This window comes from Chiloscyllium punctatum, chromosome 20 (genome assembly GCF_047496795.1).
Source record: "Chiloscyllium punctatum isolate Juve2018m chromosome 20, sChiPun1.3, whole genome shotgun sequence".
NCBI lineage: Eukaryota > Metazoa > Chordata > Chondrichthyes > Orectolobiformes > Hemiscylliidae > Chiloscyllium > Chiloscyllium punctatum.
This window is the reverse complement of record NC_092758.1, coordinates 10,850,360-10,869,583: the sequence shown is the minus strand read 5'-3', so window position 1 is coordinate 10,869,583 and position 19,224 is coordinate 10,850,360. Positions and strand designations below refer to the sequence as shown.

The following is a 19,224-nucleotide window of genomic DNA, read 5'->3' as shown; positions in this document are numbered from 1 at the left end:
TTCCCACGCACAAAACCACGTTGACTATCCCTAATCAGTCCTTGCCTTTTCAAATACATTTACATCCTGTACCTCAGGATTCCCTCCAACAACTTGCCCTCCACCGATGTCAGGCTCACTGGTCTATAGTTCCCTGGCTTATCCTTACCTCCTTTCTTAAATAATGCTACCATGTTTGCCAACCTCCAATCTTCTGGCACCTCACCTGTGACTATTGATGATACTGCGGTTTAGATCAGAGTGGTGTGGAAAAGCAAGCAGTTCAGGCAGTATCCGAGGAGCAGGAAAATCGAGGTTTCGGGCAAAAGCCCTTCCTGATGAAGGGCTTTTGCCCGAAACGTCGATTTTCCTGCTCCTCGGATGCTGCCTGACCTGCTGTGCTTTTCCAGCACCACTCTAATCTAAACTCTGATTTCCAGCATCTGCAGTCATTGGTTTTACCACTATTGATGATACAAATATCTCAGCAAGGGGCCCAGCAATCACTTCTCTGGTTGCCTACACAGTTCTTGGGTACACCTGATCAGGTCCTGGGGATTTATCCACCTTTGTGCGTTTCAAGACATCCAGCACTTACTCCTCTGTAATATGGACATTTTTCAATATGTCACCATCTATTTCCCACATTCTATATCTTCCATGTCCTTCTCCACAGTAAACACTGATGCAAAATACTCATTTAGTATCTCCCCCATTTTCTGTGGCTCCACACAGAGGCTGCTTTGCTGATCTTTGAGGGGTCCTGTTCTCTCCCTAGTTACCCTTTTGCCCTTAACGTATTTGTGAAAACTCTTTGGATTCTCCTTAACTCTATTTGCCAAAGCTATCTCATGTCCCCTTTTTGCCCTCCTGATTTCCCTCTTAAGTATACTCTTACTGCCTTTACATTCTTCTAAGGATTCAATCAATCTCTCCTATCTATACCTGACATATGCTTCCTTCTTTTTCTTAACCAAACTCTCAATTTCTTTAGTCATCCAGCATTCCCTGTAGCTACCAGCCTTTCCTTTCACTGTAACAGGAATATACTTCCTCTGGACTCTTGTTATCTCTTTTCTGAAGGCTTCCCACTTACCAGCCATCCCTTTACCTGCAAACATCTGCCCCCAATCAGCTTTTGAAAGTTCTTGCCTAAAACCGTCAAAATTAGCCTTCTTCCAATTTAGAACTTCAACTGTTAGATCTGGTCTATCTTTCCCATCAGTAATTTATAACGAATAGAATTATGGTTGTTGGCCCCAAAGTGCTCCCCCACTGACACCTCAGTCACCTGCCCTGCCTTATTTCCCAAGAGTAGGTCAAGTTTTGCACCTTCTCTAGTAGGTACATCCACATACTGAATCAGAAGATTTTCTTGCACACACTTAACAAATTCTTTTCCATCTAAACCATTAACACTATGGCAGTCCCGGTCTATGTTTGGAAAGTTAAAACCCTTTACCATAACCACCCTATTATTCTTACAGATAACTGAAATCGCCTCACAAATTTGTTTCTCAATTTCCAGTTGATCACTAGGGAGTCTATAATACACTCTCAGTTCCTCATTAGTACAGTGTATTGCGGTAAAGACAGACATATTGTCAAAAATTTTATCTCACACTCATCAGGCCAGATGCAAAAATGCCAAAATTCAAAGGTAATGACAATTTATATAGTATAACAAACATGGTGGTAATTACTTGGTGAGTATACTCTGTCTGCTCATTTGCCAGGAGGAATTCACCAGCAAATACAGACAATACCTGAGCATGTTCCTTAATGCCTACATAGGACCGGGCCCTGTTCTTGAAATTATGTAGCTTCTAGCTTTTTGCTCTCTTGTTATCCACTCCTTTGTCTGTCCAACTGTTTTTCTCTCTCTTTGGGCTCTATCACTCCCTATCGTTTACCCCTTACCCCTCCCCCCCATCCTATCTTCTGCGTAAAAAAACATTTTCCTCGCTACCATCAGTCCTGAAGAAGGGCCAAAGACCTGAAACATTTACTCGGATTTCTCTCCACAGATGTTGCCAGACCCGCTGAGCTTTTCCAGCAATTTCTGTTTTTGCTTCGAGCTTTTACAAGCTTTGTATTCTTGCGTCTGTCCTGATGAGTGCAGAATGGAAACCTTTGACAGCATATATCTTTTCTTCAGCAAGGATATGTAAACTCAAATGCAGCCCCATCTTCTAACGCACGTATCCTTACAACAGAGTTATGTTCATTCATCAGCTTTATCAGGAGAGGATACTGCGCATGTATTCTCTTGCGTTTCAAAGAATGCAAGGTGATCTCATTGAAATCTATAAAGTCTTCCCAGGCAGAGTTAATAGAGATAGGATGTTTCCACTGGGCTGGTGACTCTAGAAACAAAGGACATAACCTCACAATAAAGGTCAGACCATTTAGGACTGAAATAAAAAGGTACTTCTTCATTCAAATGGTGGTAAATCTCTAGAATTTTGTACCTAAAAGGGAGATATAAACTCAATCATTGAACAGGTTCGACACACCAATTAACAGATCTCTTGAAGGTAGGGACATTGAGAGGTAAGGAGTTAGTGTAGGAAACTGACACTAGAGAATTGGCTATGATCTAATTCAATGGTGTGGCAGGTTCAATGGGCTGAACGGCCTTACCCATTAAACTATCTGTCAATGGTTCGATTTTAACTTTTCCATCCTTGTTTTCAAAGCTTATGCAGCCTTGCACATTCTATCCACTCCAGCGTGGCCTTCAGAAGGCATGTATTGCTGTCACCTCTGGGTGGTACGGTGGCCAAGTGGTTAACACTACTGCCTCACAGCGCCAGGGATCCGGGTTTGATTCCAGCCTCAGGCAACTGTCTGTGTGGAGTTTGCACATTCTCGCAGTGTCTGCATGGGTTTCCTCCCACAATCCAAAGATGTGCAGGTTAGGTGGATTGCTGAAAAATGTGTTGCTGGAAAAGCGCAGCAGGTCAGGCAGCATCAAAAGAGCAGGAGAATCGACGTTTCAGACCTTATGCCCAAAACGTCGATTCTCCTGCTCCTTTGATGCTGCCTGACCTGCTGCGCTTTTCCAGCAACACATTTTTCAGCTCTGATCTCCAGCATCTGCAGTCCTCACTTTCTCCCAAGTTAGGTGGATTGGCCAAGCTAAATTGCCCATTGTGTCCAGAGATGTATGGGTTAGGTGTATTAGCCATGGGAAATGTAGGATTATAGGGAAATGGGTCTGGGTGGGATGCACATCAGAGGGGCAATGTGGGCTTGTTGGGCTGAATGGTCAGTTCCCACACATTCTGTGATTTAAGCATTCCTAAAATTCTGACCTCTTGACCATTTCCATTTTACCTTTGACTAATGTGCCCTCAGTTTCCTGAGCTTGAACATTGGGCTCCTGCCTAAACACTCTCTGATACTCTCATCCCCTTTAAATTGCTTCTCAAACCAACCTCTCTTTTGATCACCTGTCCTTAATATCTCCTCACGTAACTCTGTGTCAAACTCTCTCAGTAATAATCGCTCTCGTGAAGCATTTTGAGTTGTTTTGCTGTGATTCAGGTGCTGTAGAAATGGCAGTCAGTGTTGAGAATGGATTACCCTTGATAGGTTTTGTATTTTCACTCTCCACTTCTGGTGTGATCTCTGCTGAGAATCAGCCATCAACTAAAGATGGTCTTTATTTGGTCTTAGCCAAGTGCCACTGCTTGAGAGACAACAATGAGCACCTGAGTGTTCAGCCTGGTACAGGGAACATCCAACATGGTAGGACAAGAACAAACTCAAAGTGTCCCTCTGCCCTATAATGGGTCCCGGCAGAAAACTTGAGTATTGGAGGTAGACCAGAGAATATTCAAGTGGCTGATCCAAGGTATGGAGGGATTTTCCTTTGAAGAGAGATTGAACAGTTTGTGTTTGAACCTTTTGGAGGTCAGAATGAGAGGCAACCAGACTGAAATATAAAAGATTCTGAGGGGAGAGCAGATGCAGGTTGTTTCCCTTTGTGGGAGAGTCTAGGACTAAACAGTGTAATCACAGAATAGGGGGTCACATATTTAAGGTAGAGGTGAAGAATTTCTTCTCTCTGAGTTAAAAATCACCCAACACCAGGTTATACTCCAACAGGTTTATTTGGAAGCACCAGCTTTCGGAGAATTGCTCCTTTGTCAGGTAGCTCATGGGGCAGGATCATAGGACACAGAATTTATAGGAAAAGATCAAAGAGTCATACAATTGATGCGATGTAATGAACAAACCGAGATTGCTGTTAAGTCTTTAATCACTTAGAATGGGGATGCAGGTTTCGGATCATTAATATCTAAATCTCAGAACTTCTTTCAAGTCACGTTTCCAAGGTGGGGTTGGGGGGGATGAGAGAGAGAGACAGACAGACAGAGAGAAAGAGTGAGAGAGAGAGAGAGATTTGACATTCTGCTGCTAACTATATGTACATTGAAAGTTCTGTAAAGTGATACAGGGCTTTTAGTTATGAAAATAGACCATCTGAGTTTAGAACTGTCTCTGTATTATTCTGAGCTACATTATGTTTACAGAAATTCAATCCAGATATAACTGAGAGCTGGGGGGATCTTGCATTTTGGAGATTTCCCTATTGTAAAATATTGCCTCTGAGCATAAGCTGGGCGAGAGGTGAGATGTCGAATAGACTTTACGTCTGGAACCAATTTCTCAGCCAACATCTTCCATTGACTTTCTTGTCTCCAGATTCTCGTCACTGGACAAACCGAGGGCTATCATGTCATCCTATGCTGCACTGATTAAGGAAAGAAAGGAAATGGCATCAGCCATTGCCCGCGAAGCCCACGGGGAGATGGAAGGTAAGGGGTCTCGTCCTTCACGTTTCTCCATCTCTGCTCTTCCCAAACTGGTACAACCCAGACTGTCACTGTTTGAAGGGTGGGAGGGTGGAGAGAAGAGGGGAAAGACCTACCATGCAGCAATACTAAAGGGGGCAGAGGAGCAGGAGGACCTAGGGGTAAAAATGCACACCTCATTGAAGGTGGCAAGACAGGGAGAGGGAGCAATAAGTAAAGCACACAATGTTCTCAGCTTTATTAACAGGGCACAGAGTAAGAGGGAAGGAGGTGACATTGAACTTGTACAAGATACTTGTTTGACCTCAGCCAGAGGATTGGGAACAGGTTACAGGAAAGATGTGAACACACTGGAGAGAGTGCAGAAACGATTACAACAATGGCTCCAGGAATGAGGAACTTCAGTTTGAGGATTGATTGAAGAATTTGCAACTGAGTGGAGATGGGTTCAGAAAAGATTAACAAGGATGTTGCCAGGGTTAGAGGGTTTGAGCTATAGGTAGAGGCTGAATAAGCTGGGATTGTTTCCCTGGAGTGTCAGAGGCTGAAGAGTGACCTCAAAGAAGTTTATAAAATCATGAGGCACATGGATAGGGGAGACAGACAAGGTCTTTTCCTTGGGCAGCCCAAAAATAGAAGGCATAGGTTTAACGTGCAAGGGGAATGATTTAAAAGGGTCTTGAGGGGCAACGTTTTCACACAGAGGGTTGTACGTGTGTGGAATGAGTTGCCAGAGGGAGTGATGGAGGCTGGTACAATTATAACAGTTAAAAAGCATCTGGATGGGTATATGAATATAAAGGATTCGAGGGATATGGGTCAAGTGCTGGTAAATGGGACTAGATTGGTTTAGGATATTTGGTCAGAGTGGATGAGTTGAACCAAAGGCTCTGATTCCATGCTGTATGACTCTGTAACTCTATCTGATTGAGGTTCCTCCTTCTGTGCCATAACAATTCTATGATTCTGGGTCATCAGTGAGGAAGGAATACGGTGTGTTCAGATTTTGAGCATGAGGACAGAGGGCTTGTTGACTGGGTTACTGAGGAAGCCAGATGTGACATTAAAGGCTATGAAAATGCAGGAGTTGTCCAAAAACCCTGAACTTTTCACCAGGTTTGTTTAACGGCTACAATGGGGCCTCAGAGAGTAGTTCAATAAACCACACCCACAAATGGAACAGAAATCAAGAATTTAATGGGACTTCACAAAATTTTGCATTTAGCCCGGTTTCCATGCAACCACTGCTGCTTCAGAGCCCATGACACTAAATTCCTGACTCATAACTCCACGATCCACAGAGTTTTTGGGATGATAAACGTCTTGAAGGAGTTAGATATGGTTCTTGTGTCTATTGGGATCAAAGAATGCAGGGCAAAAGTGAAAACCAGGGACTGTGATGGATGATCATCCATGATTATATTGAATGGTGAGGCAGGCTGGATGGACCGAATGGCCTCCTCTTTTTCTAGGTTTCCATGTTGGGGAAGACCTGCTCCAGGCTCATCTCCTGGAGTTACTGGTTCACTCTGAGGTGTTTCCTGACAATAAGAAGCTGGAAATTAGATTACTTACAGTGTGGAAACAAGCCCTTTGGCCCAACAAGTCCACACCGAACCTCCAAAGAGCAACCCACCCAGACCCATTCCCCTACACCTAACACAATTTAGCATGGCCAATTCACCTAACCTGTACATTTTTGGACAATGGGAGGAAACCAGAGCACCCGGCGGAAACCCACGCAGACACGGGGAGAATGTGCATACTTCACACAGTCAGTTGCCTGAGGCAGGAATTGAACCCGGGTCCCTGGCGCTGTGAGGCAGCAGCACTAACCACTGTGCCAATGTGCTGCCCATGGTGAATGTTGCATGTTAACCCTGTGTCACAGACACAGCTGAAGGAAGAGGCTATTCAGCCCATCAAGCTAGTTCCACCATTCAATTGGATCCATGCCAGATCTTTTACCTCAACACCACTTCCAATAAATGGCCTGCTCTTTATTCTGAGATGATGTACCCTGGACCTTCATTAGCCAATACAGCCTTATTCTAATATAACGCTTTAGTTCTGTCCCCATGCAATCCTGAGTTATAAGAAAATCACATAATAGCAGCACCGTTTAAACTAATGGGACCAGAATCCCATTATAGCCAATACAGTAAGGAAAGTTTGCTTTCTACAAATAATGGTCTAAATTCTTCAATCACATTATAACCAATTTGCGTTGAAGAAACATAATTTATAGCAGAACTCACTGTAGCTCTAACCAGGAATTTTGCTGTTGAAGTTTAAATAAGCTCAAACCACCTACTAGAGATGCTCCTGTCACAAGAGGGTGTCTAGATGATGTGAAGAAAGTCAATGCTTAGGTGTTTCAAGTGGCTGGAAACTTGACAGCCGCTGAATTGGAAGCTGAACCCACAAGTATCTGAATCGGAGGCTGGAATGGTACCGAGCTGAGGCCCTCCTGGGAGGGTCCAGTGGGTAACTGCGTTTGTCACCTGAGAACATGTTTAGGAAGGCAAGTTCAACATGTACTGGCAGGACCAAGGGCATTGGGAACGGCAACCAGACTGTTGAGGTACCAATGGAGCAGCAATCCGCTTCTGGAGACACATCTGTCAGTTATAGACACTGCAGAGAAAACCAGGCCAAGTCTAATGTTTGTACAACACTGACTTCCCACATTAGATAATTGTAAAGAACACTAACATCTCCCTCTACACTTACCCTTCCCAAACTTTACTGCCGCAGTTTTCCGACTTGACAGCTCCTACAATCTATTTTAATTCCTTGTTTTGATTGGCAGCGGTAGCTGCTGACTAACTAGGAGGCTTTGGATTTAATGCAAAGTATTAGAATCATTCGTGACATTTAGTTTAGAAAAGAACAGAAGAGTCTCTTGTGGTAATGTCCCCTACCCCTGGACTGGGAGGCGACTGCTCCAGAGGTGTGTAATAACATTGCTGTTCAGGCTGATTAGAAAAATATATCAAAAGGAACAGAGTTTGGACGATGTGTCAAGTGACGAAATGAAGTAAAAACAACTGTAATGCACAACAAGGAAGAGGAAATGGCTGTGTAGGATTGGGTGTAGACTGGGTTGTCACAAAAACAATGTGAAAGCAGGAATGTTATAATTATATTGATCTTTATTCTAAGTCTATAAGAGTGAGGGGATCAAACAGCAACTAGCTGGAGAACTATGTAGTTATTGTCTCTGTCTCCCTGAGGATGCTGAATGTACCTTAAAGAAGAAGCAGAAAACGCGTCCATTTGTTAATTCTTGAATTTAGAGGCTTCTTCCACATGTGAGATTGAGTCGCATTGGCCAATGTACCTTGGGGAGGTGCTGGTCTAGTGGCATTATCACTGGGCTATTAATCTATAGATCCAAGGGCACCTGGATTCAAAAGCTTCATATGGCAGTTGGTGAAATTTGAATTCAATAAAACTCAGGGATTTTAGTCTGATGATGAGCATGAAACTGTTCCTGATGGTCAGAGGAAAACCCATTAGCTCCACTAATGCCCTTTAGGGAAGGAAAGGCTGCTATCTTTACCTGGTCTGGCCTACACGTGACTCCAGACTCACAGCAACGTGGTTGATTCTTAACTTCCCACTGGCAGTTCCAGTCAGCAACAGCTGTATCCCGTCAATGAACTAGAAAAACATACTCCCTGGAGTGTACTCTCCCCCAGCCCAACCCCAGTGCTCTGCTTTATCAGCTTCCCCTGCATCAGACTGAAGTGATAGCTCCTTCGATTGTGGATGGTGCCTGGTTAAGGCCGGAGCCTGTGCGTGGGTTTTTTTTTAAACATGGAGAAGCTGATTATACTGCGGCTACCTCACCGACCTGACCAACCACAAAGGTCTCCCACCCCCGACACAATCGGATCCACAGATCGACAATCGGCCTGTTAGGACACACCTTCCTCAGCCATCAGGTGCTCAGGAGAGATGTGAACCCTGTGCTGCTGGCCCAGAAGCAGGGGCACTGCAGTACGAAAGCTTTGGATGTTGGATCAAAAATCTCCTTTCATTTAGCGCAGTGTTCCCTTTCAGAGGGAGAGCCTGTCTTTCAGGGCCACAGTTAGTTGGAACTTGTGTTAGATGTTGCAAAAGGAATGGTTAATTGCATTTTGGGTACCACCCAATCTAACGATGGCAGAGAGCTCTGGGTGAATGATTGAGAAGCCTATCTCAAAATCCCAGTCACCTTGGCTCCTAAAAGTCTTAATAATTATGTCCAGCTACCCTGTGTAATTTGTACATTTTGGTATCATGTAATAAATCACATCTTGTTAAGGGAATTGCTTCTGCCTGTAAAGACAAACCAGTGGTTCATTCTCTATCACTGTTACTGAAACAGGTCTAAAGTCTCAATATAAAAGGAAGAGTGCTGTTAGAGACCAGTGAGTAGAGCAGAGGCTGTGGGGTGGAGCATCACTTTAAACTATGTTCCTTTGGTTTGGCAAGTTTTCATTCCTTTCTGTAAAGCTTCTCTTAACAATCAGTTTGTGGTTTTGTTTTGTTACAGTGGTGCAGATGGGGGCTGTTCAACCTCGTTTGGGGCAGCACGGTGGCTCCGTGGTTAGCACTGCTGCCTGACAGCACCAGGGACTGTCTGTGTGGAGTTTGTGCATCCTCCCTGTGTCTGCGTGGGTTTACTCTGGTTTCCTCCCACACTCCGAAAGAGGTGCAGGTTAGGGTGGATTGGCCACGTTAAGTTGCCCATAGTGTTCAGGGATGTAGAGGTTAGATGCATTAGTCAGGGGTAAATGTAGAGGAATGAGTCTGAGTGGGATACTCTTCAGAGGATTGGTGTGGACTTGCACACTGTAGGGATTCTATAATTCTGATTTTTGTTTCCGTAATGGAGTCAAAAGGAGGAGCGACTGCAGTATGTGACAAACAGATAGAGGTTGGTCTCACAAAATGGGCAAACACTATCCAGGCATATTGCTGGATCCACTGCTCTATATTCACCCAGCCACCAGCACGGGCCACATCAGATTACATGGCACTAATTAGTCAAATGAGGAGGGAACACAAGGTTAGTGTACTTCCCCTTCAATAAGACGGGTTCCAAGGAGAAACTTGTGTTAAAGCAAAGGCCCCCAACCGCAACCCTTTAGAACTACTGGATTCTCGGCAATCCAAGATGGAGGGTGGGAAAAATTTCTGGTTATAAGAGCTGCTCCTTTTTTTTGAGGTATTTTAGGTGCTGGGGGTAATTTCCTCAAATTCCAGGAACAGCAATTATTGTTTGATATGCTGTTGCATTGTTTTGGAACTTTGGAAAAAAAAAAGTCAAAACAACAGCAGTTTTAAAAGGGAGAAGAGCAGACAAAGGAAGCACACGGTGAGGTCAGTGCAGGAGAGAGAGAGAGAGAGAGAGAGAGAGACAGAGAGAGAGAGAGAACCTGCACAGTTACCGCCTTTGCTGTTTGAATTCATGTGTCACTGAACATCGGAGGACATCTGGGAAAATTAATAAACAGTGAATTTCACAACTAATCTTGGAGGAACCAGTTTGGGCGAAGTTCACAGCACAGAATCAGATAAGTTAGTTGTTGTTTTAAGTCTGTCCAAGAGAAAGGCTGTATTAGTGAGTACAGTGGGTTCTTTCTTGATTATATGGCTTTGGGGATACGTCTCTTGATTAAACTTAAAATATAAGCCATTGCTATTAATTTAACCTGGGGCAGTGTTTGTAGAGGAATAAGACGGTGGTATTTTCTGGGTCTGTAGATTGTGAAGGAGCAAAAATGGCCTTTGCAGTGATAAGTACTTTTAAAACTTTCTCTCAACTCCAAATAACCTGCTTTATTATAATTACGATTTAAGATTCCAAGATGTTTATCTTAACGTCTGCATTGCATCCAATGCTGTTGATTGTGCCGAAAGTTATGTCAGATGAAAGAAGCTTTTCCCAAATGAAACTGATCAAACTACTAAAAGAATCAGAACCATACAGCATGGAAACAGACCCTTCGGTCCAAATATTCCACACTGACCATGTTCCCAAACTAAACTAGTCCCATCTGCCTGTGTTTCGTACATATCCCTCTAAACCTTTCCCATTCATGTACTTATTCAAAAGTCTTTCAAATATTGTAACTTTACCTGCATCCACCACTTCCTGTAGCAGCTCATCACACACACTAATTATACTGTGTAAAAAAAGTTGCCTGTTGTGTCCTTTCGAAATTTTTCTTCTCTCACCTTAAAAATAAGGACCCTAGTTTTGAATCTTAGGGTAAAGACCTTTGCTATTCAGAGTTAAAAATCACACAACACCAGGCTACAGTCCACCAGGTTTACCTGGAGTCACCAGTCCTCAGAGCACCGCTCCCTCATTGGGCCGCCGCGGAGCAGGATTACAACATACAGGATTTATAGCAAAAGATTGCAGTCTCATGCAAGTAAAACGATACATTCAACAGGAATCTAGGTTTGTTCAATATATCGTTTTACCCACATGAGACTGCGATCTTTTGCCACAAATTCTGTGCTTTATGGTCAGCCTTCACAACCACCCGATGAAGGAGCAATGCTCCGAAAGCCAGTGTTTCCAATCAAACCCGTCGGACTATAACCTGGTGCTGTGTGATTATTAACTTTGTCCACCCCAGTCCAACACCGGCATCTCCAAATCTTTGCTATTCACCTTATCCATGCCTCTCATGATTCTATAAACCTCTATATGGTAACCCATCCACCTCCTACACTCCAATAGAAGTCCCAGCTTATTTTTATAACTCAAACCCTCCATTCCCAGCAGCATCCTGATAAATCTTTTCTGAATCTTTCTTTGCATTAGCTATGACTTGAACCAGTGGAGAGTTTTCTCTCTGATCTATGTATAACTTCAGTTGTAATAGATTTCTTCTCTGTTGGCAAACGCTGTCCAAAGTTTCTTATTTTCCATCTGACACCATTCACTTTGAGCAGTGTCCTCTGGCTCTCGAAGCCTTGCTTGATAAAAGGATTTAATTTTGTAATCTTGAAAATTTTCTGAAGACCTTTACCAAATGCACCCTAGTCATCCCTTTAGCATGGAAGTCCTAGGCTAGGTAATCACTTCTTTTAACCCCTACATACACCACTTCGAATTTCAGGAGGCAGACTCATAGCCAACCTCAGGACTCTCTCTCTAATGAATGCTCCGTAATGTCATCGATTGGCTGCCATTCTGGGAGCTTCCCAATTTATCAATGAATTTAAGACATGACCATTGGTTAATAAGGCCACTAACAGACACTGGAAATATAGTTTGATTTGACGGTAGATGCTTCTTCATTTTGGTGGACATAATTGTAATTAATACTGGCTGTATTTGTACAGCTGTCTGCTAGTTTATTATGTATGGAAGTCCTACATGAGCACAAGAAACATTTAGCCACGGATCCAGCAGGTTTTAGTGCCAAACATTTCCAATTTGCCATTTGACTATCTGAATGTAATAGCCACAGATCTATGTGGGAAGTTAAAGAGAGTTTAAGGGTTACTGCGGATTATATCTGCCATAAATGCTGTTTGATGTGAATCTTATCAGATCGAGTGGATCGGTTAGAGAGACAGTTAGAAGCAATGAGGAATTTGCAACAGCAACAGTATGTGATGAATGGCAGTGACAGGAAAGGGGAAAGTCTCAGATACAGTCACATAGATGGGTTAACTCCAAGAAGGGTAAGAGAGGTTGGCACCTAGGGCAGGAGTCTTTTGTGGATATACCCATTTCAAACAGGTATGCTGTTTTGGAAAATGTACGGGGTGATGGATTCTCAGGGGAACGTAGCACGAACAGCCAAGTTTCTGGTATTGAGACTGGTTCTAATGCAACGAGGGGTATGTCGGCTTCCAAGAGATCAATTGTGTTAGGGGATTCTGTAGTCAGAGGTATAGACAGATGTTTCTGTGGCCAGCAGAGAAAAAGCAGAATGGTGTGTTGTTTCCCTGGTGCCAGGATCAAGGATGTCTCAGAGAGGGTGCAGAATGTTCTCACGGGGGAGAGGGGCCAGCAAGAGGTCATTGTCCACATTGGAACCAACGACATTGAAAGGGAAAAGGTCGAGATTCTGGAGGAAGATTACAGAGTTAGGCAGAAATTTAAAAAGGAGGTCCTCAAGGGTAGTAATATCTGGATTACTCCCAGTGCTATGAGCTAGTGAGGGCAGGAATAGGAGGATAGAGCAGATGAATGCATGGCTGAGGAACTGGTGTATGGGAGAAGGATTCACATTTTTGGATCATTGGAATCTCTTTTGGGGTACAAGAAGGATGGATTGCACCTAAATTGGAAGGGGACAAATATACTGACTGGGAAATTTGCGAGAGCTGCTTGGGAGGATTTAAACTAGTAAGGTGGGGGGGGGACCCAGAGAGATAGTGAGGAAAGAGATCGATCTGAGACTGGTACAGCTGAGAACAAAAGTGAGTCAAACAGTCAGGGCAGGCTGGGACAAGGTAGGACTAATAAATTAAACTGCATTTATTTCAATGCAAGGGGCCTAACAGGGAAGGCAGGTGAACTCAGGGCATGGTTAGGAACATGGGACTGGGATATCATAGCAATTACAGAAACATGGCTCAGGGGTGGGCAGGACTGGCAGCTTAATGTTCCACGATACAAATGCTACAGGAAGGATAGAAAGGGAGGCAAGAGACGAGGGGGAGTGGCATTTTTGATAAGGGATAGCATTACAGCTGTGCTGAGGGAGGATATTCCTGGAAATTCATCCAGGGAAGTTATTTGGGTGGAACTGACAAATAAGAAAGGGATGATCACCTTATTGGGATTGTATTATAGACCCCCTAATAGTCAGAGGGAAATTGAGAAACAAACTTGTAAGGAGATCTCAGCGATCTGTAAGAATAATAGGTTAGTTATAGTCAGGGATTTTAACTTTCCAAACATCACCTGTGACTGCCATAGTGTTAAAGGTTTAGATGGAGAGGAATTTGGTAAGTGCGTACAAGACAATTTTCTGATTCAGTATGTGGATGTACCTACTAGAGAAGGTGCAAAACTTGACCTACTCTTGGGAAATAAGGCAGGGCAGGTGACTGAGGTGTCAGTGGGGGAGCACTTTGGGGCCAGCAACCATAATTCTATTCGTTTTAAAATCGTGATGGAAAAGGATAGACCAGATCCAAAAGTTGTAGTTCTAAATTGGAGAAAGGCCAATTTTGACAGTATTAGGCAAGAACTTTCAAAAGCTGATTGGAGGCAGATGTTCGCAGGTAAAGGGACGGCTGGAAAATGGGAAGCCTTCAGAAATGAGATAACAAGAATCCAGAGAAAGTATATTCCTGTCAGGGTGAAAGGGAAGGCTGGTAGGTATAGGGAATGCTGGATGACTAAAGAAATTGAGGGTTTAGTTCAGAAAAAGAAGGAAGCATATGTCAGGTATAGACAGGATAGATTGAGTGAATCCTTAGAAGAGTATAAAGGCAGGAGGAGTATACTTAAGAGGGAAATCAGGAGGGCAAAAAGGGGACATGAGATAGCTTTGGCAAATGGAATTAAGGAGATTCCAAAGGGTTTTTACAAATATATTAAGGACAAAAGGGTAACTAGGAAGAGAATAGGGCCCTTCAAAGATCAGCAAGGCGGCCTTTGTGTGGAGCCTCAGAAAATGGGGGAGATATTAAATGAATATTTTGCATCAGTATTTACCGTGGAAAAGGGTATGGACGATATAGACGGTAGGGAAATAGATGGTGACATCTTGCAAAATGTCCATATTACAGAGGAGAAAATGCTGGATGTCTTGAAACGGTTAAAGGTGGATAAATCCCCAGGACCTGATCACGTGTACCCTAGAACTCTGTGGGAAACTAGAGAAGTGATTGCTGGGCCTCTTGCTGAGATATTTGTATCATTGATAGTCACAGGTGAGGTGCCGGAAGACTGGAGGTTGGCAAACGTGGTGCCACTGTTTAAGAAAGATGGTAAAGACAAGCCAGGGAACTATAGACCGGTGAGCCTGACCTCGGTGGTGGGCAGTTGTTGGAGGGAATCGACAGGCTGTACACGTATTTGGAAAGGCAAGGACTGATTCGGGATAGTCAACGTGGCTTTGTGCATGTCAAATCATGTCTCACAAACTTGATTGAGTTTTTTGAAGAAGTAACAAAGAAGATTGATGAGGGCAGAGCAATAGATGTGATCTATATGGACTTCAGTAAGGCGTTCGACAAGGTTCCCCTTGGGAGACTGATTAGCAAGGTTAGATCTCATGGAATACAGGGAGAACTAGCCATTTGGATACAGAACTGGCTCAAAGGTAGAAGACAGAGGGTGGTGGTGGAGGGTTGTTTTTCAGACTGGAGGCCTGTGACCAGTGGAGTGCCACAAGGATCGGTGCTGGTCCTCTAATTTTTGTCATTTACATAAATGATTTGGATGCGAGCATAAGAGGTACAGTTAGTAAGATTGCAGATGACACCAAAATTGGAGGTGTAGTGTACAGCGATGAGGGTTATCTCAGATTACTACAGGATCTTGACCAGATGGGCCAATGGGCTGAGAAGTGGCAGAGGGAGTTTAATTCAGATAAATGCGAGGTGCTGCATTTTGGGAAAGCAAATCTTAGCAGGACTTATACACTTAATGGTAAGGTCCTGGGGAGTGTTGCTGAACAAAGAGACCTTGGAGTGCAGGTTCATAGCTCATTGAAAGTGGAGTCACAGTTAGATAGGATAGTGAAGAAGGCGTTTGGTATGCTTTCCTTTATTGGTCAGAGTATTGAGTACAGGAGTTGGGAGATCATGTTGTGGTTGTACAGGACATTGGTTAGGCCACTGTTGGAATATTGCTTGCAATTCTGGTCTCCTTCCTATCGGAAAGATGTTGTGAAACTTGAAAGGGTTCAGAAAAGATTTACAAGGATGTTGCCAGGGTTGGAGGATTTGAGGTATAGGGAGAGGCTGAACAGGCTGGGGCTGTTTTTCCTGGAGTGTTGGAGGCTGAGGGGTGATCTTACAGAGGTTTACAAAATTATGAGGGGCATGGATAGGATAAATAGGCAAAATCTTTTCCCTGGGATTGAGGAGTCCAGAACTAGCGGGCATAGGTTTAGGGTGAGAGGGGAAAGATATAAAAGAGACCTAAGGGGCAACTTATTCACGCAGAGGGTGGTACGTGTATGGAATGAGCTTCTAGAGGATGTGGTGGAGGCTGGTACAATTGCAACATTTAAGAGACATTTGGATGGGTATAGGAAGGGTTCGGAGGGATATGGGTCGGGTGCTGGCAGGTGGGACTAGATTGGGTTGGGATATCTGGTCGGCATGGACAGGTTGGACCGAAGGGTCTGTTTCCATGCTGTACATCTCTATGACTCTATGACTCTACTGGGTCTTACACACATAAAAACAAAGTTCCATGGATGCTGAAAGTTTGAAACAAACACAGAGAAGGCTGGAGAAACTCAGCAGGTCTGGCAGCAGCTGTAAACAGAGAAAGCAGAGTTAAAGTTTCGAGTCTGGTATCACTCTTTATCAGAACTAGCTGACCTGCTGAATTTCCCCCAGCATTTTCCATTTGGGCTCTTCATCAATGGGCCTGGTGTTGACTCTGAACAGGTGGGTGTGCATTGAGTTGGTTGAAATTTCTCCCAATGCACTTCTAAAAGATAAGATGCTTTACAACAAGCGGAGATTGACGCAAAGTCAGAAAGACGCATTGGGAAAAGGGGTCAGACATTGTTGTGTGAAAACATAAATGGGGGTGAGCAGGGATGTGGAGCTGTAAAATGTTGCAGGATTTGTTAAAGGCAAAACCTGTTCCACTAGACCATTTATTCCTCAGTCTCCCTGTCCCAACACCACCTTCCAGTAGCCAGCCATTTTAATTGCCCCTCCCACTCTCCCAGCGACAAGTCCATCCTTGGCCTCCTCCAGTGTCAGAGTGAGACCAAACGCAAACTGGAGGAACACCACCTGATATTTCACCTGGGGAGCTTACAGATCAATGGCCTCAATATTGACTTTACTGGCTTCAAAGTCCCTTGTCCCCCAGCCTTATCCCATGACCCCTCCCCCTCTCCCTCGCCTCCCTGACCTGCCCTAAATTGTCCATCTTCCCACTCATCTATCCACTCCACTCTTCCCACTGACCAATCACAATAACCCCCTACCTGCATCCACCTATCTCCATCCCACCTACCCTTGCCCCAGGCCCAACCCCCACTTCCTCTATTTACTTCTGGGCTCCCCACCCCCACCCCAGTCTTGAGGAAGGGTTTCGGCCTGAAATGTTGACTCCCTCTCCCACTCCTGCCTGACCCGCTGTGCTCTTCCAGCCTCACATGCATTGACTCTGTCCCTGTACATTTCCTGGTGTCTTGTTTTCTTTCCCACCCCCGCTCCCCTCTCCCCCCCGACATGAAGAGGTGCCTCACCTGGATCTGGGGAAGAAGGTCAGTGTTCCTCAGGATGTGATGATGGAGGAGCTCGCGTTACTTGCCAACAAAGGCTCAAAGATGTTCCACATGCGGCAGAAGAGGGTTGACAAGTTCACCGTGGAAGGGACCCCGGGAGCTCAGGCTCATGTGGTGAGTACAATGTAGCTGCTAATGCAAGTATTAACCCCCTTCCATCATGCCAACTGGGGTGGCAGAGTAAAGCTTCCGTGATGTTGAATTCCGTCCAATTCTGAGGGAGGTCGCTGGGGCTGGACAGATAGCCATTGGAAAGAATGGAACTGACAGTCTCTCAAGGGGGGGTTAGTCTCTATTGTTATGATCCCTGTGGGCAACGATAATTTTTAGAAAGACATCCGTATTTCCAATAGCTGACTCAAAGTATCACCTGTCAAAGAGTGTGGCGCTGGGAAAGCACAGCAGGGTCAGGCAGCATCCGAGGAGCAGGAGAATCGACATTTCGGGCAAAAGCCCTTCATCCTAAACACAATCATAAACAGCGGGTTTATAGGAATGTTATATCTTAGGTTTGTGTCTTTAATTTAGGGTTGGACAGAGGAATGAAACGAGGAATGCGGCGTTCCCTGAATTCTGCCTGACAAGTTGGAGTGATTTGGCTGTTAAAGATTAAGGGGAGGGGACAGAGGAGGACAATGTAGATTGTTTTACTGGCAAGAAGCTACAGGATATTATGCACACTTGCGAAAAAATGACCAGGACTTAGAAATGCCAGCTCTTGCAGAAGCACCAATATAAATGTCAGCTCTTGATGAAGGGCTTATGCAAAAAATGTCGACTCTCCTGCTCCACGGATGCTGCCTGACCTGCTGTGCTTTTCCAACACCACACTTTTTGACTCTGATCTCCACCATCTGCAATCCTCACTTTCTCCTAGAAGGATCACGTGTCAAGATTCCAAGTTTTAAGACTATTACTGCAATAAGGCAACCGAAACCACTGTTAAAACAACGGAATATCTCACTCTAAGGTTGTATTTTTCTGAAGTGAACATTTCATTCTCCAGAATGAGGGTTTCTGGGGGCTTGCTTTGTTATTCACCAACCAGCTAATTCCTCAACTAACTCTCACAGAGATCTCTTCCTGTACCCAAATTTAGGTGAGCCTTTCAGACTTGTTCAAAACCTCACAAATACTTACACTTCTGAGCTCTGTGTCTCCCACACACATTTTACTTGTTGATCAACAAGACCAGCATTTTCCCTGCTTAAGCTGCCTCTATCTTTCCCTGCTATCTCTTTTCTGCTACCTCTCTCTCCCTCTACCTCTCTCTCTCGTTACTTCTGTAAGTTTCTTGCAGACTGCCTGTATCTGTGAGATTCAATGATATTTAAGGAAAATCGTAACCTGATCCTATATTTGCTTCCTGTGAACTCTCAAAACTCATCTCCATGGTGGCATGAATCACATGGATCTCGTATCCAGGTAGAAATGTTAATCATCCTTTCTTCATACCACCCAAACTCCATTCTTCTGGAATTAAACAGATAACATAAGGTGTAATCATTTACAAAAGCTGGCATTTCTAAGTCCTGGTCATTTTTTTACAAGTGTGCATAATATCTTGTAGCTTCTTGCCAGTAAAACAGTCTACATTGTCCACCTCCCTCCCCTCCCCTTAATCTTTAAAATCCAAATCACTCTGACTTGTCGTCAGGCAGAATTCAGGGAAGGCTGCATTCCTCGTTTCATTCCTCTGTCCAAGCCTATATTAAAGACACAAACCTAAAATATAACATTCCTATAAATACTGCGTTCGTAACACTGGGCATCAGCAAAGTGCCTACTTTTACAATGAAATTCACCTGTAACTGAATTACAACAGTTTTAATCTGTGCAGACAAATCTCCTCGACTGTGCTCCCTTCGAGGTATGTCCACCCAAACCTGTGCTTTCATCTTCACAGAGTTCCACCCAAACAACAAAAAATCCAAAAGTTCATATTTTTCTCTCGTGCACTGCGTAGG

At 44.1% G+C, this 19,224-nt stretch overlaps 1 protein-coding gene across 1 annotated transcript in view; it reads left to right on the top strand.

Moving 5' to 3' along the window:
- LOC140491880 (myozenin-2) overlaps positions 1-19,224 on the top strand; it is a 43,544-nt gene that overhangs the window by 14,525 nt on the left and 9,795 nt on the right. The window contains exons 2-3 of the mRNA XM_072590310.1: positions 4,693-4,805; positions 17,208-17,371. Coding sequence (XP_072446411.1) covers positions 4,724-4,805; positions 17,208-17,371 — 246 coding nt within the window. The 5' untranslated portion in view covers positions 4,693-4,723. The remainder of the gene's footprint in view (positions 1-4,692; positions 4,806-17,207; positions 17,372-19,224) is intronic.